Source organism: Pteropus medius, unplaced genomic scaffold (genome assembly GCF_902729225.1).
Source record: "Pteropus medius unplaced genomic scaffold, Ma_sr-lr_union100, whole genome shotgun sequence".
NCBI lineage: Eukaryota > Metazoa > Chordata > Mammalia > Chiroptera > Pteropodidae > Pteropus > Pteropus medius.
The window spans coordinates 27,640,870-27,666,864 of record NW_024346667.1 but is presented as its reverse complement, the minus strand read 5'-3'; the positions used below and the strand labels follow the sequence as shown (position 1 = coordinate 27,666,864).

Here is a 25,995-nt window from a genome sequence, read left to right as displayed (position 1 = left end):
AAATGCCTCAAAATTGCTACAAGTCACTTTCATTAAGCTATGCATATTGAATAGCAATTATTGCTTAATAGCTTTTTATAAGACACTATTTACAGTACAGCTGCTAAGTTGCTATAAATTCTACTTGAATGTATCATGCAAATATCAACACCTGTGATACTTTTGAAGTATTAAGCCAAATTCCATAGAGTATTCTTAGTCTAATCTTTTCTACCCCATAACTTTTGAGGTTTTGCATGTAGATATTTTTTACATTTTACCTCGAGAGAATAGTATCCTTTTATTGCATAAAAAAGTATATAATTTTCTATGAATGTTGGGGGTTTTTTTGAGGAAAAAGTTTTCTCAATACTTCTAGAGATCATATCCCTTTTGCTTTAATAGGCCAATTCATTAAAAACATATTTCAAGAATTTGAAAAACAAAATGATCTAAACTCAAACTAGGGACTTAATTGACTATAATTTTATGTGTGGTTATTTTTTTTAAAAAGCTAAAGGAGATAACATTTAAATATTTTTATAAGGTATCTTTAAAATGTCAAATGATATTATATTAGTTCTTTGTTTCTGTGTAGCAAATTATTTGAAACCTGAGTCGATAAAACCACAAACATTCTCTGATTGAAGGTCTCTCATGAGGTTGTGTATAAATTGTTGCTCTGAGTTGGAGCCATTTCAAAACTTGCCTGGGGCCGAAAGATCTACTTCCAAGCTCACCCATGTGTTTCTTGGCAGGCTTCAGCAACTCATTGGCTGTTAGTCTAAAGGCCTCAGTTTTTATCACATCATGGGAGCCTTAGAGGATTCACTACTCACAACATAGCAGCTTGCTCCCCCAGCATTAGTGGTGGGAATGAAGAACAAGAGAAAATGAGCACCCGAGACCTAGACCTAGATGCTCTTCTCATAACCTAATCTTGGAAATAACAGCTCTTCATTTTTGTTGTAGTCTATGTATTAGATGCAAGTCCATGAGCTTAGTCCCCACTGAAATGGGGACACTATAGAAGAGTGTGAACTAGGTAGCAAGGATCATTGAGGACCAACTTAGAGGATGCTCACTCACAGATATTGAATTGTTAAAAAGATAGAATGCGTCACAATCCACTCCACCCTGCCTTGGTAGTTTATCTTTCTGACTATGGGAAGAGTAATGTTACAGCTAATAAAAAGGGGGAAAGTTCCAACATGTATGAAATCTGTCTGCTGCCTTCAAATGTTTCTATATTTTGACCTGAAGTTAGTAAATGATATTTTTTCTTAACTTCAATTTTGCTAACTCCAGGACAAAATTACAATGAAGAAAAACCAGATTTTTCTGTTTCTCTTTTTCAATATTCTATTTCATATTCTGCCCATGGAATTTGATGACTTTTTTCTACATTCTCTGGAGACATAAATTGGTTGGCCTAGCTTCTGTCTGTTGTCCATTCTGAATCCATTTTAACTATAACCAAACACATCTGCCGGACCTACATCTATTTGTACAGGACAGCCAGTGGCTCTGTTTGGAAGGTGTTTAGGGAGGCTGTAGTGGCTAAAACCAGCACAAATCATCTGGCAGATCTGAGAGAAAAGGGAATATTGTAATCTGAGCACATACTCAAAGGTGATACCTAGAAACTATATCATGGTAAACAGAAAGATAAGGGAGTCACTAGAAGAAATAATTTTCTTTTCCTAAAAATTCATTTCTAGATTGTTTAAGCAATAGTCGAAAAGGTGTTATTGACTAATCTGACCACTTTACTGTGTATGACACATACAATTGGCCATTGCATTGTCCCCCATTTCTCCAATTATTTTATTAATCTTATTTTAAATGTCTCTTTTATAACTACAGGAAATGTCAACTTTTTTATATCAGTAAATCAATCCCTCTGGTTATCATCAAATAAAATGTAGAAAAATAAAATTAATTAATGGATTTTACCTTATGTGTTTCCAGTTTATTGTAATTTCAATCAGTGCTAACTCTGTAGTAGAAATGGCTTTTACAAGAGAAAATAAACTCAATTATATTTATGAAATTTTATTGGGATATATTCATTAGAACACCCTTTTCCCTATTAAACATAAAGACAAAATGGCTTATTTAGAATATTATGATCAAGTCTCTGTTTTTGAGCTATTTTAAACAGGATTGAGGGGATGAGAAGAGTAATTTTGAAATCAATCATCATTTATTGAGTTCCTAATAGGTACACTAAAGTCCCCACACACACTCCCACCCAGCCACAAACAAAACACATTTTTATCTAGTGAATAACTCCTCTCCTTTCAGATCCTGGCTCAGGTATCATTTGCTGTTATGGAACTAAATATTACCTTCCTTGTACTGTCATAGTCACAATTTTACATTAATTTGCCTTTTTTTTTTAAATCACAATTGCTTCCAACCTTACTATTATCTACATAAGGAGAAAGTTCCTGTGGTATTTGTTTTTATTGCTTCATTGTTGTTATTGTATTTATGTTAACCTCTTTTATTCCCTGTTATCTTGCATAGTTTACTTTTCATAGTTTACTCTATTGAAAACATGAATGAAAAAAGAATTAATCCATTTTATGGGTGTGCCATCACCTCTCAACTATATTCTCCAAGTAAGTTTTTGCAGTCTATTTTCATGCCCCTCAAGTCTAGCAAACTGTAATTTTCAGCTATCTTACATTATTCAAATCTGTCCTGTGTTTATGAAGGTAGGTTTGGAATCAGATAATATTCAGGTTCCAACATTTACTAGGATTTTATAAGGCATACCATTTAACTGTATAGAGGATTTATCCTTACTTTAAAAATAGAGATTATAATACCCATATTATACGGTCCATAGAATTTAATAAAAATCCCTCTCTCCCTCCTTCTCTCTCTTTGTCTCTGTCTCTCTCTGTCTCTCAGACATATAGTAGATACTTAATAAATGTTGGTACCCTTTGTCTTGACCAGAGATATTTGTTATTACACCATAGCAGATCCTTTCTTGGAACTCTTTTCTTCCTAGACGTTTGCAATATTACACTATATGATTACACTTTCTATTTAACTAGTTTGTTACTAGTATTGTATTTTAATTGTTGACTGCTTAAATGTTGATCATGTCTTTTCTATGCACTTTATTTCCTTGTCTTTTACTCCTGTCTTCTAAATATATATGCATCCCACAATATCTCCTTTTATTCTTTTGTTTCTACATTCTCTTTTTCAGAGATTTAATTTGTGTCCACAACTGAAACTACTGGCTTTATGTTTCTTAGCTTAAATTCAGCAGGTTTATACTTACATTCTTTTCTGGGTTCTGAGTTTACAATTACCTGCTAAAAATATTTTACTGGATCGACCACCAGCATCCACAATTCAAAATGTTTATAACCAAATTAAATACCAACATATACTTAAACTATAGTCATATTTAATTTTATAGAAATATAATTTTACCTTAAACCAAGATCAAAACCAGAGGATTCTGACTTATTCCTGCACCTGATCCATGTCTAAATTTTGTAAATTTTCCCTTTACAAGTTTCTTTATAATCTATCTCTTTCTTATCTTTTCTCTGTTTTCAGTTTTGTATCTTTATTAATTTGTAACTTGGCGATTTTTAAACTACTCACCAGGCCTTTCCTTTGTCATTTTTCAGATGATGCTGTACTAATCTTTGAAAATTACCTCTTCTTAGATTTTCTAAGTCATTTTCTAAGTCATTTGTTTAAAAAGTTCTGTTCAAATATATAAACTCACATTACTCGGAGAATAAACTTGAAATATCTTACCAAACAATTAAATTAATTAAAACCCAATTATTTCTCCAGCTGTATTTGTTATAACTTTCCAGCTTTTACAAAATTTGTTTTAGCCGAACTAGAAAAACCACAACTACTAAAATTGATTTGCACTGGAAATTCTGTCTGTCTGTCTGTCTGTCTATCTACCTATTATTTATATTTTAACTTATAATTTATAAGTTACTTTATAACATAGACATCATTCACAACCTTGATCAAGTTCCCCATTTTCTAAGATTCTCTAAGGTAACCCTGGGGAAAAGTTGCTTATTTAGTTTCTAAATTTCCAGAAGGGTATTCTCTTTTATACTCATTTACTAATGACAACTTGACGCATATTGGAGTTGTTTTCCATGAACATATACTGTGGAATAATCTCTGGAGCTTTGGCTTTGTTAACCACTTTTGCCTATCAAGTCTTTATTGTAGCTTACACTTAAAGAAATTCATGTTCTATGGTGGTGAGTGGTGAGTGGGACAAAGCAATTATCAACTAGTTATTCACGGTATGTTCTTTAACCACGTGGAATTCATCCCAAAATAATTAATATAAAAGAGTAACTAGAAAAGCCCTAAATGTTTGGATAGCAAACAATATTCTTATAAATAACCCATTATCAAATTTAAAAAAAAATCATAATTAAGATTAGAAAATATTTTGAATGGAATTGCAATAAAATATCAACTAACTATCACACTATGAAGACTTTGGAGATCTAGCTAAATCTATGTTAGCGGGAAATATATAACCTTAAAAATGTATTTACTAGAAAGGAAGAAAAGTTGAAAATTAACATTCTAAGTATTCAACTCAAGAAGTTAGAACAAGAATTGAAAATTAAAATAAAGAAACTAGAAATAAGGAGACAATAGATATAAGGCAGGTTATTATTGCAATGCAAATCAAATATACAATAGAGAAAATCAATTAATCTAAAGCTTATTTATTGGGAGAAAACTAATAAAAAAGATTACCCCCTAGCAGGAATGATCAAGACAAAAGAGAGAAGACATCTTCAATATCAAACATGGGAAAAAACTACATCACTAGAGATCCTATAGACATTACATCATAAGAGCTTATTAGCAACTATTCTCTATTGGTGCATATGTTACCTTTGATCAAATGTAAAACATTTTACAAAAAGTCATTTATCTAAACAGATTCAGAATAAAATAAAACATGTGAAATATTTAGCAATTAAATAAATCAAATAAATTCTCTAAAATCTAATCTCTAGGATGAGGTGTTTTTATTATGAATTATTTTAGATATTTAAAGAAGAAAAACACAAATATTGTACAAACACTTCTGGATCTTAGAATTTGAATTTTCTCAAATTAATTGTGATTAATTGTTATTAAAAACTGACAAGAACTAAAAAAAAAATAACGGGCTAATTTTTTTTCATGAATATAGATGTAAAATTCTTAACAAAACATTAGCATATTCAATCTGGTACAAAAGGATAATACATCACAGCTCATTTTTATTTATTCTAGAAAAGCAAACAAGATCCAACAATTTAATAGAGCAAAAGAGATAAACCTTATGATTCTGTCCTTACATAAAGGGGCTTTTGAAAATCAGTACCCATTGATGCCCATTTATGCTAAAAACTCTTACCAATGTGGGAATAAAAAGAAACTCCCTCAATCTTCATTTTCCAGTTTAGATCTTTTTATATAAATTCAGTTAATTCCAGCTACATCCTTTGAATGTCTCATTACAATCTTTTATTTTATTATATACCACATCTAATCTGTCAGAAAATCCTGTTAGTGCTACCTTCAAAGTATATTAGAATGCAACTGCTTCTCATCATCTCCATTGCTGGAACGTTTGTTCAAGCCACCATTGTGTCATGCCTTCGCTAAGCCTTCACTAAGGGAATTGCTTCCTTAACTACGTGTCTTCCTGTTTCACCCTTGTCTTGTTTCAGTCTATTCTCTACAGAGCTGACAGAGTGACCTTTTTTAACTGATCACATTAATTCTCTTATTCAGACTCGCTAATGGAACTCCTTATCTCTCAGGGTAAAAGCCCAAATCATTACAATGATTGGTATGACCTTGTCAAGAGCTATGTGAGGTCTAGGATTTTGCCCTACTTACGAGTTGCAGGTTAGCCTGCCTGTTTTATGGATGCTGGCAGAAGATATGTGATTCTTAGGTCAGTGACATAGTACTTTATTCCTCACAGCAAAACGATAGCCAGAGCTTTATATTTCGATTGGATTCTCCATGTCCCTCAGTTCCATGATCCTGTGATGGATACCAGCTCATGCAGTGGGCTATAATACAGGAGGAGGACATTGAGCTTGGGGTCTCATCACTTTCAGTAAGTGGAAGAAGCCTGCTCTTTGTCCAGGGGGAAACATTACTTCATATCTTAAGGTTAGTCTCCGGAAATTCAATTTTAAGAAATAAGATAATAAGTAATCACGGCCTACTTTTGAAATATCCATCAAGAACATGTGGTCAGTATCCATGGTGGATCGCCTCTTCCAGAGGCCTACAAATCTGGACTGCCATTATAATTCTGCTTTTCGTGTGCACTTGATGATCCTTGCTTATATGGCTTTGTACTGCCCTATTTGCTTTTCTCAAATAGGTCAAGTTCCTCCCTTCTCCCACTTTTTATTTATTTATTTATTTATTTATTTTTAACTCGGGGTAACTTTTCTTGTAGTTTTCACCACTTGGAATTTTCATAGCTTAGTCCTTCTCTTCCTTTAGGTTTTTTTTCCCCCTCAAATATTAACATTTTAGCGCTTAGCTTCCTATTTAAAATTGCAACACAATCACCTTTCCCTCTTTATTTTTCTTCAGAGAACTCATTACCATTTAAACTGCCTTTCTGGAGGGCAATGAAGTAAGGCAGTAAGCATTTTGTCTCGGATTTGGAAATCAAATTCTAGGAATTTATGCTATAGAAATAATCAGAATAGACTTCTTAGAGGCACATAAAATAGTATTTGTTACAATATTGTTTTCTGTACTAAGAAATTATAACAAATACAGGTAGATAGAGAATATTTTTGAATATAAATATACCACACAGCTGACGCTAAGTATATTTAGATGGTGATATTACATGTGATTTTTATTTATAGTTCTCTAATTTCTGGGTATTCCATATTTTCTTATACTTATTTCCTTTTCTTCTAAGTTTTCCTTCATATTATTAACAGATCATTCACATTTTTACTCCTTTTTTATGCGTAATAAAGAACTATGAAGAGTTTGAAATTTTAACCAAGTTGTTAGCTGACAAATTAGTCTGTCTCAGTTACATAGATGGTAGTTAAAGACAGCAGACACCTGTTTCAGAGACAGAGCTTGATTTCTCATGTTACAGAAAGCAGCATGGCACATCAGTGCATTTATCAATTCCTCTTGCTCTCATGGGGGTGAAGTCAGTGGGTGGGCCCAGCTAGATACCTGCACACATGTGGGTTACAATATAGGAGATAAATTCCGAGCACAGGTAACCCAAGATTTTTATAATGAGTACTAAGCTTTCCTATGTTTAACTCATTGTTTTTATTCTCTGGACATAGGAAGACATATCTCCATGTCCCAAGGTGGTTTACAACACGTTTGTAAGATGTGTGGAAATGGGCGGAGACTCGCATGGAGAACTGGTTCCTAACGTTCCTTATATTGTTAATAATAATAATGTAATAATTTTTTTTTCTATTTAAAGTGAGAAATGAGATGTGCTGAGAGAGCCATTGAGAGAGAAAGAGAGAGACGGAAACATAACTAGTGTCCCTTCAGTCAGGGAGGGATTCTCCATGGAAGTGACCCTACAGCTGAGATCCGAAGGATTTCTATGGAGATTTATAAAAAGAGATTTATAAAGACATGCCAGACAGAGGGCAGAGTAGTGTGTAAGCCCCATCCGGGGAGAAAGCACATGAAAGAACTGAATGTGGAACAGCGGGGCCAAGGGGAGGAGCCGAGATGGGAGAGGCTCACAATGCTGTTTCTTCCAAGTCCAGCGAAGGCCTTTGTTGTTTATCCACAAATCAAAGGAAAGCACTGAAAGTTTTGCTTTTTGTGTTTTGTTGTTTGGTTTGTTTGTTATATTTTTTTAGCAAGAGAGTGACAGAATTAGATTTTCATTTTAAAAATGTCTTCTGACTTCAATGTAGAGAGACGAGTCAGAGAACCTATTAGTATTATTTGTAAAATTGTAGTTTTAATATCGTATTAATAAAGTTCATTCATGTTTAAAGTTTGAATAAAATTTGGCAGTCACATTTACTTTTTTTAGCAAATTTAACTTTTTAGCCAATTTATCAATGCATGGAGTTGTCAGTGCTTTTGTGCTTAATAGGATTTTTGTAAAAAGTATAAATAGCTTCTTATGTTAATTATTATATCAATCACAGTAGCCATGCATGAAGGTTCGATGGACACTAGGCACACAGAAAGACTTTTCCCATGTTTGCACTGAGATCATTTTTAATATCATAACGCTTAGAAAGCCCTGTACTTTTTAATATACATAGATGAAAAACAGAGCAAATATATTCAAATACATTTATCAATCTAATTTTATCCATGCATCCACCCATCCATCTTATAAATCAAATAGACTATTTCCTGATGAAATTAAATTAAGCAATTACATTTTTAAAATTTCACCTAAATCTTATTTCAATGAGAAATCAGTTAATGTCCACTGAAAGTGACATTTTATCAACAAAAATTTCCCAACATTTTACTTATAAAATAACTTCAGAGGAGTTCATTTGTGGCTAGATTTTCTGAAAGAAACTTCATTGAAAAACAAGGCTCATTTAAATGACAAAATGAATATTTTGATGTATGTTCGCTTAGTCATCATATTGCTGCTTAAAGTTTTGATATTACCAGAATTAGTCTGATCTTGAAAGTTCTGAAATTATATGAAGAATACCTGAATCCTTTTATAGGAAAGCACTTTTAAGAATATTATTGAAGATTAATATTCAAGAGCATTTAGGAATTTTCCTGATAAAAGAAATGTGATACTTTGCCATGATTTCCAGAAAATATAACATTAATAACTCATAGAACATCTTTAATTGTTTTTGTTTTTACATAAATTGTGGATTTATTAAACATTGATAATTTAAACAATGCAACAAGCTAACATATTTTCAGGCTTATTTCTGTGGTTCAGCGATATGTGTGTACCCTTAGAAACCACATGTCAAATGCAATTTTCCAAAGCAATAATGGTAATGAATATGAAATGTGAGTTTCTGTCACTACCTAGGAAATATCGCTATTTATATTTTATCTATATCTCTATATCCATGCACTTCAAATGTGTAAGATCTATAGAAGTGTTGAAAAAGAAAGAAAATAAAAGTCCTAAAAGACTAAGAGAAATCAGGAAGACCCAGTAATAACAGGAAGGTGATTCAAACTCCCCAACAGTTTTCTGAGTGAGGCCTATTGAGCACCTGATACTGACTCCTCCTCCTCTTTAAAGGAACTTAAAAGCTTTAACTGTGTCACCTGTAGCAAATTCAGCATCAGAAAATATACCACAAGTGATTAATATAAGAAACAAACTTTTCAGTGCAAATCAACACAAAGCATAAATTTAATTCTCTAAATAATGAAACTGGTGTTATGTAGAGAAGAGATACTTATTATTGCCAGTTATTCAAGTTTTTTAAATTAAGTATTTCTCGAGTGCTTTATATTAGGAGATATTCTAGTCACAGGGTATATAAAACTGAGTAAATATGTAGAAATATCAGCTCTGAAGGAGCTTATATTCTATTGGGGGTAAACTGATGATAAACAATTCAAATCTAGAGGATGGATATTAAATATCGGGTAAGCTAATGCAAAGTAAATTTGGATTTTTTTTATTTATACCAATGAATTGTTTTGGAATTATATTCTAATTACAGGCATAAAGGATATGCAAAAATTTTGTTTGTTTGTTTTTGTTTTTGTTTTTGTTTTGCCATTAGCATGAACAGTCTTCGTACTCACAGCATGCATAAATATAAAAAATTCTATGTGTGTGTGTGCACGCTTGTGTGTGTGTGTCTACAACAATTGTAGAAGAAGACATTAATTGAATCCCCAAAACAGCCCATTTACTTTCTTTGGCAGGCAACAAGTTGACATATTTGTATTTTTTTAGTGGCAGACTAATTAGTTTTTATTTTACATTTAAAATACATTTTTAAAATGATCTTAAATGAAATCTTATCAAACATGCAGTATTTGGGGGTAAAAATAAGTTGAACTTATGATAGCATGTCTTATAGGATAATGAATGTTAACTTTCTTGTCTATACTTTATCTTATGGTCACTTGACAGGAAATGCGAATGTTTTTCACAAGTACCTTCTATGTTAATCTAAGTGTCTGACCTTTTCATAATGCAGTATTTTTTTTTCATCCTTTCTGTTTGATTTATCTTCTCTCATAAAAGGCTGCCTTTCTTTTTTTCACTTTTACGGTGCCAGCAGAATTATTAAAGAGCTGTCAATTGAACTATAGCTGTCATTGTCCCTTTTTACAAGAGGAGAATATTAAACAGAATTTATGTCAATTTTGTAAGAGTAGCTCCTTTCTACATACAATGTACTTGTTGCTTATAATGATAGAGTAAAATACTATAATTGATAATGATAAAAACCCTCACAAATATAGTATAAACAGTAAAGAAGTATGTTGACAGCTTTTATATATATAAACATTTATTACTTTGTGTTTTATAGCTCAATCTTTACTGCGCTTCTTCCTCCCCTCTACCCACACTGTTTTGAGAAAAAAATCATGTATTTTCTTTATTATTGTATTATATCTAATTTACTTTTGAAAAGGCAGTCATGCTTCTAGCAAAAACGATTTTCTAAAGAAAATCACTCAAATTTATCTAGCAGTAAAAGGATTAAATTCAAAATGCTGTGTAGAATTAAGGAATAAGAGCTAGCAATTTATTAGAAAGTACCCTAAAACAGCATAACAATAACTTTGTATCATAGTCCATATTTCTCATTAAAACCTTTTAGTTTGCCATTGTTTAAATGAAAAGTTTTTAATAGTTTGAGTAAAGAAGACCACTACATTTTGCTATGATTATTTTTCTCACTCTGACTATTAACTGACTATTAATATATATTAATATATTTATTATATATTGATATGTATTTATTATATATTGATACATTATTGATATATTAATGTATATAGAATATAAGTATATAAATATATAATGCATAATATATAGTATATAATAATATATTAATATATATTATTATTTTCTCCTGATCACACTTACTTAGGGGAAGAGGTCAGGGATCATAGGACAAGGGCAAAAGGTATAATATTTCTTTCTCGCTATTGGGGTGCACAGAGATGAAGGTAACATCTTAGAATTCTGCCAAAGACAGAATTCTGAAAACTTAGTTCGAATAGATCATCAGAGAAAACAGATCGCAAACCTTTCTACAAAGTTATTTGAAATGAGATCTGGAGAATGTAGCCTGAAGCAAATGCCAAAGGTGACAATTGTCTGTTAAAAGATCTATAATTTTTCTCATTTCCTTGAGAAAACTGAAGTTCCAGCAGATGTGGCTGTGCATGCTCTGTGGCTGTAAGTGTGCTGACACAATCCTAAGCACCCACAGGGTTCTCATGGTTAGCCAAGATAAACCTCCATGAATAATTCATAAACTCATTTTAATTTCTTCTCATGTCCTATATTTAGTAAAGCTTCACAATTATTCAACATCTGCATTTTATTCCAATCTAAGGGTTTGTAAAATTTAGCTTCACCAAAGGGATTATTATATCACAATTTATTTTCTCTTGATGACAATGGTAGAGATGCTATTCAAACAATAATCTCCCCTCCAAAATGTCCTGAACTCTGAAAAATAATCTACTAATCATTCACTTAAGTGGTTATAAACATTTAATGTGTGTAACTTCTAAAAGAAACATATTATTTGATTTCTCCGTAAGATATAGACATATCTGTGTACTTGTATGAAGTGAGTTGTAAATAATAATAATAATAATAATAATAATAATGCCTTTATGTGATTTCTATTATTTATCTTAAAATAGAATGTATTTTGGAACTCGTTCATCTTGCTTATTAGGAAATTCACAACACAACATTAACTTTAATGTATATTTTATTGAGAATTATGTTTCTGCTTACTTTATTTCTTCACATTTTCAATCCAAGATGAGAGTCTATGCATGTAGAACTTAGAGCAGTTAGAAAATATTTTTAAAATATAAGTTTTACTTGGAGTGGTTGAATTGATGCTGAGTTCAAACTAAGAAGTTTAGGAAGTACTTTCTACCCTTTCATTTTTTTGATGATGTTAAAATCAAATGTATTTTAGTTATTAGTATGTCCAAATTGCTTCAGATATCTGTGTCATTTATAATAATATTATGTTAGAACAAATTTACTCCTGAACTTCAGTGGTGTGACACAATAAAAATGAATTTATTATACACATATGAAACCAAGAAATGTAGCCATGGGTGAGGGGAAAGTCTCTTCCTTCTGTTGATTTAAGAATCAGACTTTTACTATAAGCATACTTACAGAATTCCTGTCTCTGCAGATGCTGTAGTAGTACATAAACATACATCTGTGTCCACATCTACTGGAGTTTATGAGACAGAATTACAATAAAGATAGATTTGGTCTATTGTTAGAAAGTGATTAAAGGAACTCAGGATTATCCAAAAATTTCACCAAAGGACACATGTGAAAAGAAAAAAAAATGTAAATAAATACACACTGAAGCTTCAGCATGAAACCCAATGCATGTCAATCTGCTATGCTATAACCCATGGAGCACTATTTAAACTTAGATGTCTGGATAATATATCAATAAGATCAAAAGAAGCCAAAGGCTTTCGTTGCCTACTTATAGCCCAAATCCTAAATAATCCAAGCTTGAATTTTATCAATCCAAGGTAAACAAAACAAACAAAAACCAAGCAAATAAAGCTTCCAACAAGAAACACAAAATGAGTATGCAAAAATTAGTTTGATATAAAGTCTACAGCAGAGTTGCTGTAGATTCGGTTACCCATTTGAGCTTCCTTTTCATATAGAAAGTCAGTAGCAAATTCCCAGGAGAGAATCTTTCAGGCCAGTTTAACTTAGCCTTGTGGGCACACATCTGTTGACTCACATTCTTTTATTCAGCCCAGCAATTCCATTTGCCAGCCTTGGGTCAGTAAAGTAGTAGTAAACAGGGTAAATCATTAGCCATCTTTCTACCTCTTGCAGGCAGAGCTAGTGGGAGAGTTGGTTAATGCAGAGTGCTCTTCGTCTACTGTGTGTTTTATGGCTACCAATGGTCAGAAAAAAACTGTCACAAGGGCAAGAGGGATGGTAGCTGAGTATTTTTCAAAGGAAATGAGCATGAGATTGTAGATTAAATGGGTTTTCTTGTTCTGAAAAGTCAAGTGAGGGACAACCAAAAATGCAGTAAATTAGCAATGTTTTTAAAAGAGTTTAGATATTGTTGAAAAGAAGCAGCCTATATAAATCACTCTTCCCCATACAGTTGTGAAGAGCCAAATTGTTCATTTCCTTGTGTTTGCTTCCTAGATGAGTAATAGAGAGCATCCTACAAATTATATGAGCTGAGAGAGTCCTTGATAAACTGAAGCTACTGAAGGAAATAGTGTAAAATGCTTTGTCATGTTCCTTTATGCTGTAGCACAAGATAATTAATTATTAAGAAAAATAAGACTTGTTAGAATTCCGAGACAATTTTATTCTATTCTAATTGATTGGCTTTTAATATGGCAAACAATAATGACTTGTAAGAAGAACTTAATTTACAAATTATTTGTAAAATTTTATTCAGTAAGAAAACAGTGCTGTAGAATTTGTATTTCTTAAGTTGGCATGGAGCTAAGAAAAGAATATAGAAACCATCTTTAGTACATTAATCAAAGAGCCCTAAAATATATCCAGTCTCTCTCTCTCTCTCTCTCTCTCTCTCTCTCCTCCCCCTCTCCCTCCTTTTCCTCTCTCCCTCTCTCCCTCTCTCATCCATTCAGTGATATTTCTTGAGTACTTTGTCTCAGGCTCAGGGAAACATACTGGAAAGGAACAGTGAGTTGTGATTAAAAGGTGAAAATATATTAGTAGAGAGGAAAGTGAACAGGTATAAAATTTTGGAAAAAGATTTATCAGCAAAGTACAAAAACAGAAACTTAGCTGACAATGAGAACAAAGCCTATTGACCACATTTTCTGAAATAGATTCCCAGTGTAATACAATGGCTTCTCTTCTGTCAACCGCGGGTGCCAAGGAGACTTTATTTTTCTCTATCCCATGACACTTAGTCCATCTACTCACTACTCCCTCTTGCCTTTCCCCAATGATGACTATTCCTAAATGCAAAAGAAAAAAAGACTATCATCTTTATTATGTGTTCTTCTACTGATCAAAATGAGGGTCAGATGAGGCATGTTCATATGACTATTATTTTTATTGTTTATCCATTAAATGGCAACGTTATTGTTTTTCATTCTTCACAATTCCAGCATTCAGATTCTCTAAAACTTAGTAAAGTGAAAAAATAAAATTGGTGCTATAATTCACTTAGACATAATGTGAATTTAAGGTACATTGGTTAGGAAGCCCAGAACTGTTCTTTACTGACAGAAGAATCGATTAGGTCTGCCCATGGGTCCATGGTTCTGATGAGGCATATATTTCAGAGGATCACAGCCTTGCAGCTGAAAGACAGTACTTAAGTCCCAAGGGATTGTCAAGGATCATATGTTTATTGTTTATTTGGAAAGGGGTTGATTATAGTTATCATAGGGATAAATACACTAAAAATGTGAACTTATACATAGATAGGATTCATTAAGGCATCCCTCCAATCCAGGAACTCCATTACTGGAGCTCCTTTGTTGTGAGAAAGGTAAAATCTCTCTTTTTCTAAGTAGCCTCTCTAGAGTAGGCTGACTGGTGGCTCTAAAGATATGTCCCCATCTTAATTGACGGAATCTGTGTGTAATGTCATATATGGCAAAAAAAAAGAAAATATTACCTTATATGGTGAAAGATGAAAATAAGTTAAAGATCTCGAGAGGGAGAAGTTATCCTGGATTATCAGGATGGATCCTAAATGCAATCACGATATATTCTTATAAGAGAGACACGGGGAGTTTTGACACAGACACAAAGAAGGAGGAAGATGAGGTGAGATGGAGCTGAGAGAGATGTGAGCACAAGCCAAGGAATGATAATAGCAACCAGAAAATGAAGGAGGCAAAGAATAGATTATCACCCAGAGCTTCTTGAGAAAGTGGTCCTGCCAACATCTTGATTTCAGCCCAGTGAAAAGGATTTTGGACTTTTGACCTCTACAACACTGAGAAATTAAACTTCTGGTGTTTTAAGACAGAAAATTTTAGGTACTTTGTTATAGCAAACATAGGAAACAAGTTAAAACTGTTTCAAAGGGCCTTTTTCATAATCTTTTAGATATGATACAAGTTATTGAGATAGCATTTTTTGAAGAACATTCCTTGTCTAGCAAATCTGACTCGATTTCACCAGAAAGTGTCAAAGATGCTTAGAAGTATACACTTTCAAGAAAGGAATGAAATAAAATGTGGTAAAGAGAAAAATACTTTGGATTCATAAATTTAAACATTCTCTTTAATTTTATTAATTAATTAACTTAAAATGTACTGTAAGAGCTAATGCATAGTGAAGATTTTGTGCTCTTGATCCTTTCTCTCAGTGTAAAAATCAGACTCAAACAAAACATGGTACCTTCTGTCTCTTTTCTAATTTCAATAGCTTTCCTTTTCCAGCAAACCACCGGGAGGCCAATGACAGTGACCTCCATGAAGACAGCACATGGAGGAAAATCTCTTTTCCTTCCCTGAAATTTGGAGGATTTTTAATGACTGTTTTCTTCAATAAAATTTGTCCTTTATTTGTTAAATGATTCTGATAAAGCTTTCAAGTCTATTTATTGAGTAGTAGCTAAAAAATATTTCTTTTCTATTTAGAAGAACAAAAATCAGAAGAATTTTTTATAGTGAAGACATATTTTGATATATAAAATATATTTTGAATGATCAATCTTTTCTCATGACTTTTGGTAAATGTTTTATTGTTTCACTGTCATTTTCTTTTAAGTAGAATATTTTTCTCCTTTTTAAGCTGCACATCTGTCACTGTTATTTTAAAAATGTGAATACATTTTTCCAAATATAGAATCTCCTTGACCTTTAAGAATCACACATTTTTGTGAACTCAAATCTTAGTTCATACTTAGCTGTGCTGACACTATAGAACTATTTAAGGTTAAAGTAGTATTGAAGCTTCTTTATTTATGAACATTATGAACATTAATAATTGAAAAATGAAGAATTTGCTCATTTTTATTTTAACTATAGTAAGTAGACTTAGTAAACCTCTCATATGCTGTATGAGCATATCTGGAATGAATATACCTATCAACACAAATTAAATAGAACCAGTTCATGTATTAGTTAATCTCTGTACTGATTCCTTAAATCATATGTATGGTGTTGTATTATTTATTACACTCTATATAAATTTCAGATTTAATTAGCCAGGTATACTTTCTATACAACACTTATTGGTGGTGGTGGATCTTTCTTTGAATACAATTTGAGGCAGCTATGCTGTCGTTTTTCACTTGTTAATTCACTTGTTAATTCAAACTATGTTAGAATAGTTTTCAAAGATATGTTTTATTAATTATTCCTATCACTGCATTTTGAAATATGTCTACAAGTGAGCTTTCTTTGTGAATCTTAGTTCTTTATGAAATATGTGGAGCAAGTAGATTTTCTCTTCATATTGCAGAAGAAACTATGCCAACTTATTTTTATATAATGTTTTTTGTTTAGTAGCCACAGTTAATAATGTTTTCTGGTATAAGTAAAGGTTTGTTTCTTTTTATAGTATGTCTTTACTTGAAATTAAAATTAATTACTTATGTGATTTGGCTTCATTGTTCAAAGTACTGTCATACTGAGTATAGAAATTGTATGAAGAACATAATGGCCACTATAGTTTTAATGTTTTATATAGGGCTTTCTAACTTTCATGTAATTTTTTTTGCCCCCAAAGATAATTTACCACACCTTGCTAATACCATCTGTTTTTTTCCTAAGGCCTGTGATGAAAAAGTAAGAATGGCCTTGTTTCTTGAAGAGTTACAGCCTGTAGGGAAGAAATTAGGACTTGGCAGTCATGCCTTAAGGAAGAATTCCTCCACAGTTCTAGCAGAACTTAAAAAAAAAAAAAACTGAACAAAGGAATTGAAATCTTAGGTGTAGTGAATAGACAAGAAATACATCAAGTTGCCCTGAGTTGAGATAGTCACTGAATATCTCTGTTTACTTTAATGCTGTTTTATCAGATTATAATCAGATTCTTTTGTCTAAGCAAAGTCATTAAAAATTAAGTTAATATTGGTACATAGAGAAAGAAGAAACTACACCTAAAAAATTAAGACTTAGACACAGATGGTTCCCTTCTAATGTGAATAGATAATAAATAAATTAGAATTTTATTTGGTTTGCATTTTGTTGGATTCAGAAACTACAAGGCTTTAAAATATATATAATCATTTATAGTATAAATATGAAATGTATTACATTTTTATGATTTATTAGCAAATGTTCCTTGATGAAATATTAGAAGTATTATTAGGATTCTTAGATATGCTTTCATGGAAAACATGCCTTTTTAAACACAACCATGTTTTATTTTCCTTCTTTCATTAATTATGACAAGACAGGGCTCCCTTCATATGTCTGTTACCTTAAGTTAGCTGAGTTTTATAATTTCAGCATTCCTAGGAATCTGTTGCCCCACTCAGCATCACCCTTCACACTATAATGACATCTTTGTTTCACTTGGAAACACTAAGTCAAGTTCTAAAATTATAACCTATGGCTAGTATGCACTATCTGTGCTTCTAATTTTTGTCGAGTGCCTCATATAAGTAATTTTATTAAAGATTATAGACTCGTGGAATCCTCAAGATCAAATGATCCATACCGATGAAGCTTATCCTATAAGTGAAGAAATAAAACCCAGAGAGATTACTGACTTGCCAAAACTGATTAAGGACATGGTCACATGAAACTTAAATCAAATTGAAATGAGTTTTTCTTACTAACCATTTTGGTAACATCATTTATGCTCTTTCTAAAATCAATGTAAATCTTAAAACATTGAAGTTATATTCAAATTATGTTGTTAAAATGTACAACATATATAATTAACTAAATATAAAACCAAGTACCATAATTGATTAAACATATGTAGCAACAATTAGCATTGTAGTTATTAGAAAAGTAAGAGATCGTTGTGCTTTTGTGTCACTGAGACTAGAGGGAAAGGTAAATCAATAACACAAGAAGATGACACAAGTAACGAAAAGATGATATGACTCAGCTGCCTCAGAATAAGTTATGGAAAGAAATGCTAGCAACAGTATAAATTCTTTGTTAGTTTAATTTTCCATCTATTAGAAACACAATAACAGGTATCTTGATATGAAACTACTTAGTGCCTTGAATGGTAGAATATAGTGTATTTATATATAATATATATCATAGTGTATATATTATATATAGCCCAAAGCAAAAAAGCTTATATACATCCTGCACTGATAAAAGGCTCTTTTTTATTCATTAGAAGCCTGAACTTGGTAATAATTTCTCCTGACGTACCCGAAAAGCAAATAATTCATATAATTTTATGCCTTGTTTTGATTACACAGGTGGAAAAACAATGCAAATATTTTTTTTTGCTCTACTCCATTTCTGTGATTTATGTTTTGAAGTAGTATAGAATAATGTTTCAGATTTTCCAGTCATCATTTTAATTTCCATTAGAATATTGTGCCAATAGCAACATGGTTATTTTTTCCATTGTATCTCTTATGAGATGAACTCTGTGACCAGGCAAGATTTTAAAGTGGTCTTTTGGCAGAATTTACAAAATTGAAATGAATAAAATGTGTTCGGCATTATAATAGCCTCAAAAAAAATTTTTAAGAGACAGAAACAGTGGAAGGTGGGGATGAGGGGGAAGAGAGAATAAGAAGCATTTTCTTAATGCCCACCTACATTTTATCAAAATATGAAATACATAGTTTGAACTTCATTCTTTTTAATGAAGATTCTTGCTATATTTCTTAATAGTCTTTGGGATCTCTTTTGTACATTTGACTTATTCATGAAAAGAAAATGAAAAGCAAAAAGATGCAAATGTTTCTAGTAAATCATCTTTTCTCATCCTGATATAGACATCATATTACTCTCTTCATAAACAATTTTAATGACTGAGAATGAGTACTGATTTGCTAGAGTACTTCTAAATATTCATTTGGTATAGATTGCCTGTTGCTTCGCTTCTTATTTTTAAGCCCTTTACCCACTCTGTGTAAATTATTCACACAAATAGGCAGAGCAATAACACAGTTTAATCAAAGTGGAAAAACAAATAAGTTTAAGTGTAGGTAGCCGAAGAGAATGGGTTTTCCCAAGTTATTCTAGGTCAAAGAAAGCCTATTGGATCTATTTTGAGGCATTTCTGCACAATAAAATGAGGATTGGCTATCACTAAACCTCATTTGACTCTGTGAATACTGGTCATTGCTAGGAAAGTGTAGTTCTTGATTGCTCTTTCTCTAAATGTAAACTGCTCTTATTTTCAGGCTCATTGGGTACACCGGGTCAGTTTGGTATCTGTTTTTTTAAAACTGTTCCCAGCAGAATACGAGGGTGGCTCTTTAGGAGGTCCAAGATGTGTCCTTTATGGCTGAGCAATTGTTGCGTCCATTTCCAGTGTTATCGAAAATACATCACAACTATAAATTAAAATGAAGAAAACCTCATATGATGAAATATAAGTAACCTATATGTGACTAGCAGAATATCGTTAAGGAATATATTCTTATTTTATTATAGGGAAACTTTGATATATAAAACAAAAGATTTCAATGAAGGCTACTCTATAGATTAATGCATGGACAATGAGAATACAATTTCTGATTCTAACTTATCTTCAAGTTGGAGTGACAGTGGAAAAAAAGTATGATGTTAATATAAATTTGTTTTTTTTTAAATAAATGCACTAAGTGTGATTGCTTTATTTATTTTTTTTAACAGTATGAAAGATGCAGGAGTAGGCCATAAGCAGTGGAGGGGTCCCATATTATCCACCTGCAAGCAGTGCCCAGTGGTCTATACCAGCCCCGTTTGTGGTTCAGATGGTCATACCTACTCTTCTCAGGTAAAGAAAATTACGGTCTTTTAGTATGAAGTACATAATGCATATTTATTAGTAAGTGATTAAAACTATTAGTTCTCTAATGTAGTTTTCCAAATAATTTGTTTAACTTTTAAAACAATGTGAATAATCTCACTGGTTTGAAATATGATTCAATGTTTATTTGTTTCTCCTATATTAGAATTTTTAATGTTTTACATACTGAAGTTATGAACACTCTAAAGCCTCAAATACTAAAACCAACATTTCCTTTGCTGCCACTATGAAAGAGGTCAGAAACATTACCATGCACATAATGAGGTTAACAATTATTATTATAGCAGCAGCAGCTACAGTCTTTCAGTATCATTACTTCTTTTATCTCATATGTTATTTCCTATATTATTGCATTTGAACCTCCAAAAATCCCTTTTAACAAATGAGAAAACTAAGGATTAAAAAGATATAGCAAATTTCACATATTTTGCTGACATCGAATCAAAATTTGATGTCTTCTCTGATTCAGTGTCTCTGTTCTCTACATTACTTAGCCTCCTTATTTGATGTTTCATATTGTTCAAGTCTTTAGGTTTTTAAAAAAAATTTATTATTAGTTTCAAGTATACAGTACATTGGTTAGACAGTTATACAGTTTATAAAATGATTCCCCTAATTGCTCTCTCTCTCTGCTCTTAAGAGCTTTACTTAATAAGATATTGATCAGTTTTCTTTGATTACATGATAGAAAGGAATACAGGCTCATGACTTCTAACCTGAGACTTTGGGGCCAAATCCATTTACAAATTTAGATTTAAAAAATATTTTTAAAGGTAATATACGACCTTACCCTACAATTAAACATATAACATCTCTTTAAGAAACTACATGAATATTCACAGTAAAGAGGTTACATGAAGTCTGTAAAATAACCTTACCTCAGTTCATATCTGGTTATACTCCAAACTCATATACTGCGAAATGAGTTCCAAATATTTTTAGCTCTCTGAGCATTTTCTTTTGTGGATACCTCTTTCTGAATCATACTTTCTCTCAGTGAATATTTCCCTACAACTTCTACTTGCCATTTACAATTGGTAATCTTGGAAAGAGCACTACAATTTTAGGATAGATTAATTCAGTAAATAAATATATGCATAGTACTTACTGGATGTCAAGTACTATGTACCCTTAGTAAAGCTACCATGCCTACGGTTTTAATGTGTATATAGTGGTATATATGTTGCTAGGAGAGAAGGGAGGGTATGGCTGGTCCTCTCAACATGACCTTGATCTTGGTGAGCCTCTGCTTTGCAAACTTAGAAAATTCATGTTGTCAGCACAGAGGAAAATGACTCTATCTCAAATGATCACGTTCCAAAGGATAATGATTTGTAAACCGTTATACTGGTGTATTGAATTACAGCAAAAGATGCAGATTATAATATTCAAACTGGTAGGTAGAACTACATGGAAAGCAAATTTTAATCTTAATCTCACTTGATGAACATGGATGGTTGAACAAAAGACATACTGGAATTTTTACTGTCATCCAGCTAAGATAAAACTATACCTTTCTCAACATTAGAAATAGATTTGCTGAAGGTACTAATATGTTTGTATGCAGCATGTCATGGACCCTGGAGAGGTCTAGCATTAGTCCACCAGCTACTTGTTTGGGCCTCTCTTTAGGATGCTCCTAGTAGATGATCAGTCCTTTCACAATTTAGTTTCACAGGACACAAAGTTAAAATCGCAAGTGATCTCTACCTGTTGGGACCATACAGGAGAGCTCGTTTGATGGTGTTAGAGAAACACAGTTGTGATAATCTCACTTAAGACTAAATACACCTATTATACGTAGATTAATTCGCATATATATGTCCAATTCATGGGGTCCCCCATTGTTCTCCTTTGTATTGGGCACACTGTGAAGCCCCAGTTTACAAATCATATAGCCTTATTTATATCATCAATAAAACCATTCTAAGTAATCCGTACTCGAATTATTAATACACTGTTTTTGCATATGTATTGCTTTCAATAAATGCCTCATTTACAAAGAAAGATATAAAAAGAACATGGTTTAGATGAATATGTGTTTTTAGTAACCCTAAATCACCACCCTCATTTCTGTTGATTTTAACTTAACTTGGTGATTTTTCCACTTTGGAGCACCGATCTTCATGTTAAGTGTGTGCACTGACAGAAATGAAGCTGAGCCACATATAATCATGAAAACAAAATAGAGATCTTAGCCTAGTAAGAATTTATATTAAACTCTCCTTTTTAGAGTTTATTAGAAGTTTACTTTTTAGATGTTTATTGGATTTAAACTCAAATGAAGTCTCTTAACATTTTTTTTTTTTCCTGTGAGTAAAGTAGTGTCCCAGGCTATTTAGGTGCCAAATCAAGAACAAAGACCACAGAGGCAAGTGCCTTCTTGAGAAGGTGATTTATTTATTTTCCAAACATCTACCTAATAGGAGATGAAAATAGAAGACAGGTGCAGGGGTCACAAGATCTCTCTCTGGCTTTGATTCATTCATTTTTGTCAGTAGATTAAGCATACTCTGACAGGACAAATTTAAACATCTTTTTGGGGCTCGTAGGCATTTGAATTCACAATATTTGTGAGCTCCAAATTCTAAGCTTAGTGTGGTCCATGAAGCTCCTTGCATGAAGTTTCTAATTCCCCAGCTAAGTAATCTTTATATGATAAAAATTAGTCAGGAGCCAGATAACTATCAGTCCAGAGCGTGGGACCCCCACATCCAAAAAAGAAGCCCCGTCCTCTTCTCTAAGACTTTTCATTGTTCTGTATTTTGGACCGCCTACATTGATATACAGGGTTTTTTTTGTTTTTGTTTTTGTTTTTGTTTTTACTACTACAATTAATATTCCTACAGCTTCTATTTTAGACTAACCACAATGTTTCCTTATTAGCCTCAGCTCAATTTATGGAGATGAGATTCTAAGTTATTTTTCCACTCTACAACTTTAAGTGAAGGTGAGGTCATTACGGAATATAATAGGTGCAAGAGATGGACGATGGGGTGAGAAATAGGGTTATCAGAAGGTATCCAAAAGAGGATTTTAATCAAATGACATAACTAGGATATAATTTTGGAAAGTATACCTCATTACATAATGTGACCAATTTTGAGTGATTATTTTGTTAGAGTTCAAGTTCTGGACTTTTCAGCTTGTCTAGAAACCCTAAGCAGAATATTTTAAAATGTATACACAAAAAGACAAAGAACAGATGAGGAACTAGGGAAAAATAAATTTACTTGAAAAAATATTGGCATTTTTGTGATTTCCATGAGAAGTATTTTTGTTCCATTATCTGATTTGTTTTTGCTGTTAAGAAAAACAATTGACTTTTTTTTTAGTTCACTTAATCTTTCTTTTTAAAAGAACCAATCTTTTAAAAAAATTCTTTCAAATTCAGCAGTGCCAGAAAATCAAAATATAAGTTTGGTCAAGGTTATTTGAGAGGTAATCATTCCAGAAATTGACACAAAAGATGAAGGTTCTTGTTTCTTTACTTCAGGCAAAGTCTGTTTTGATTGTAAAGTCAAGCTTCAGTAAGAACTAGGAATCGTTCTCCGATACGGCATCTATATTAGACTGTGGATATATTTGTCACTGACTTGTGTAAGTTGTATACTACATTTGCTGAGTGGAAGTCAATAAATAATATTAATGTTTTAGAACTCAGTAGGGCATTTGTAATATAAATTCCCTGGGGACAACGCATTGAATGATTTTGAATTCTTTTTCTATCATATTTAGTCATGCAGTGCTTGACAATTGAACTAAATAATGAATTCCTTAAGAATGAACATCGTTTATAAGAAATGCCTCTGTGTGTGTGTGTGTGTGTGTGTGTGTGTGTGTGTGTGTGTGTGTGTGTGTGTTCAGGGAAGGCAAATAGAAAGCTTATCCATTTTATACTGAAGTTCTCAACTCTGACTACAGAGATGATACTTAAATTGGTTTGAGATGGGGCCCTATGAATCCGAATTTTAAATCTCCCCAGGTGATTTTTCTGTGTGGGCATGGTTGAGAACTACTGTTGGCATTTCTCCAAACTATTGGTTTTAAAATCTTAAATACAAAGATTTTTAAAAATATAAAATAAAACGTTAACTTTAGCATTAAAGGGGAAGCATTTACTTATTATTGCAATTTGAGAAAATTCCATTTTAAGTTTCAACATTCTACTATGATTTCTTAATCTTTAATTTTATTCAAATTTAAGGGATTCTGTTACTTTCTGTTAATAATTGTGACTAATTCTAGTAGCCATATGTACATTTCGAGAGAAAATTTCTTACACATCACCATTTTTATGTATCACATCTTAGTATTTAGCATTTGACTGTCCTGTCTACCTTTCTTTGAATACTTTGTCTGAGCTGTGATAATTTTATGTTGGAAGATCAATAGTCAGAAATGAATGTGCACAATTTCTGCTTGAACTGTTTTCAACACAGGCTAGGTTTTGCTTTTGGCTTGGGTATGGCAACTTGATCAAGATTATAGCTCCAGCATATTATAGGAATCATTGAGTGGGATAAGCTCTTATTAAATCACTGAGTATTAAAGGACGTAATATGAGTTAACTTTATCAGAAAATCTCAGATTTAAAAAGAACTCAATAGGACATCTAGGACAAACTTCTACACAATATGCAAGTCACTGATAAGATACCATGTTCTGTGAGATAAACGTCTATATTTGAGGAGAGTTCTAATTGTCAGAAAAGCTTTCCTCTCCTTGCATTGATTTGGCTTCCAACAACTCTCTATTATTACCCTCTTGGGCATATATTGATGCACAAAACACGCATTCTGTTTTTTTCAGTTATTGGGAAAAAAAGAATTCCTAAATTTTCCATTTAAAACGAAACGAGAAGCTAAAAGATATTTGCAAAACAATCGAGGGGGTAGAATATTATTTAGTTTTTATAGAACTCTATTTCTAGTCTTTTAGAATAATTGTACACACATTTATTAAGATATAAACTTTTTAAATATAGCTTACCTTCATATTATCTAGGACAGTTAATAATTTAATATTGTTTTCATAGAAATGCAACCCTCTATTTTACCCTAATATTTAATCGTATTAAGTCAGAATTAACTAAATTGTATTGTTATCATATAAATTTATTTAAACAGGTTTTAAGAACCAAAAATGTGGAGTGGTAGTAAGCATAAAACTCACCGCACAGAAATGTGAAAGTTTGGAGTCATTTATTATTCTTAAGTGTTCATTCAGCATGCTGTGGATGTCTGTTACTTCCTTGGAGGTTGACTGGGGGAGAACTTCCAGTGTAATATTTTGTTGTAAACTAAAAAATATTTATTCAGGAGAAATTAGTTAATATGTTCCTCTTCTGTAAATATTATATGTTTGGGTTAAATATCATTACCAAGTAAAAGTATCACACAATTTTTTCAGTTGAATTTGAAAGATTAGAAATAATCACTGAATTATCATAATGTTTAAATATTTCCTAGGAAAATATTGAGTGAAAATAAATCCTAATTATTTTGCTCTTCAATTCTGCATTATTTTCTCCTCAGAATATTTGATATGTATAGAATATAATGTGTTGAGCAATTTAGGTGTTTTATAATTTACTAATTCATTACTAGTATATTTAAATACACACACAGAGGTAAGGGAAATAATAATTGATAGTGATGAATGGTTTTTGTTTTCCAAAAAGGAAAAGGAGAAATAAGAAAATTAAGTTTAAGCATGAAAACTGTGTGCCATTTCTATGGAAATGTTCTTATAGCAAACAAAGTGTAAAAGAGAGACTTATTATGTTTCCAACTTTGGCCAACATGGGCGACTATCAGGAAACTTACTGAGCAGTGTGATTATGTTTATTTTCA

General features: G+C 32.0%; 1 protein-coding gene across 3 annotated transcripts in view; it reads left to right on the top strand.

Moving 5' to 3' along the window:
- Positions 1 to 25,995, top strand: part of SPOCK3 (SPARC (osteonectin), cwcv and kazal like domains proteoglycan 3) — a 319,126-nt gene that overhangs the window by 188,418 nt on the left and 104,713 nt on the right. For all 3 annotated transcript variants that reach the window (XM_039876322.1, XM_039876320.1, XM_039876323.1), the window contains one exon: positions 19,984 to 20,107. In XM_039876322.1, coding sequence (XP_039732256.1) covers positions 19,984 to 20,107 — 124 coding nt within the window. The remainder of the gene's footprint in view (positions 1 to 19,983; positions 20,108 to 25,995) is intronic.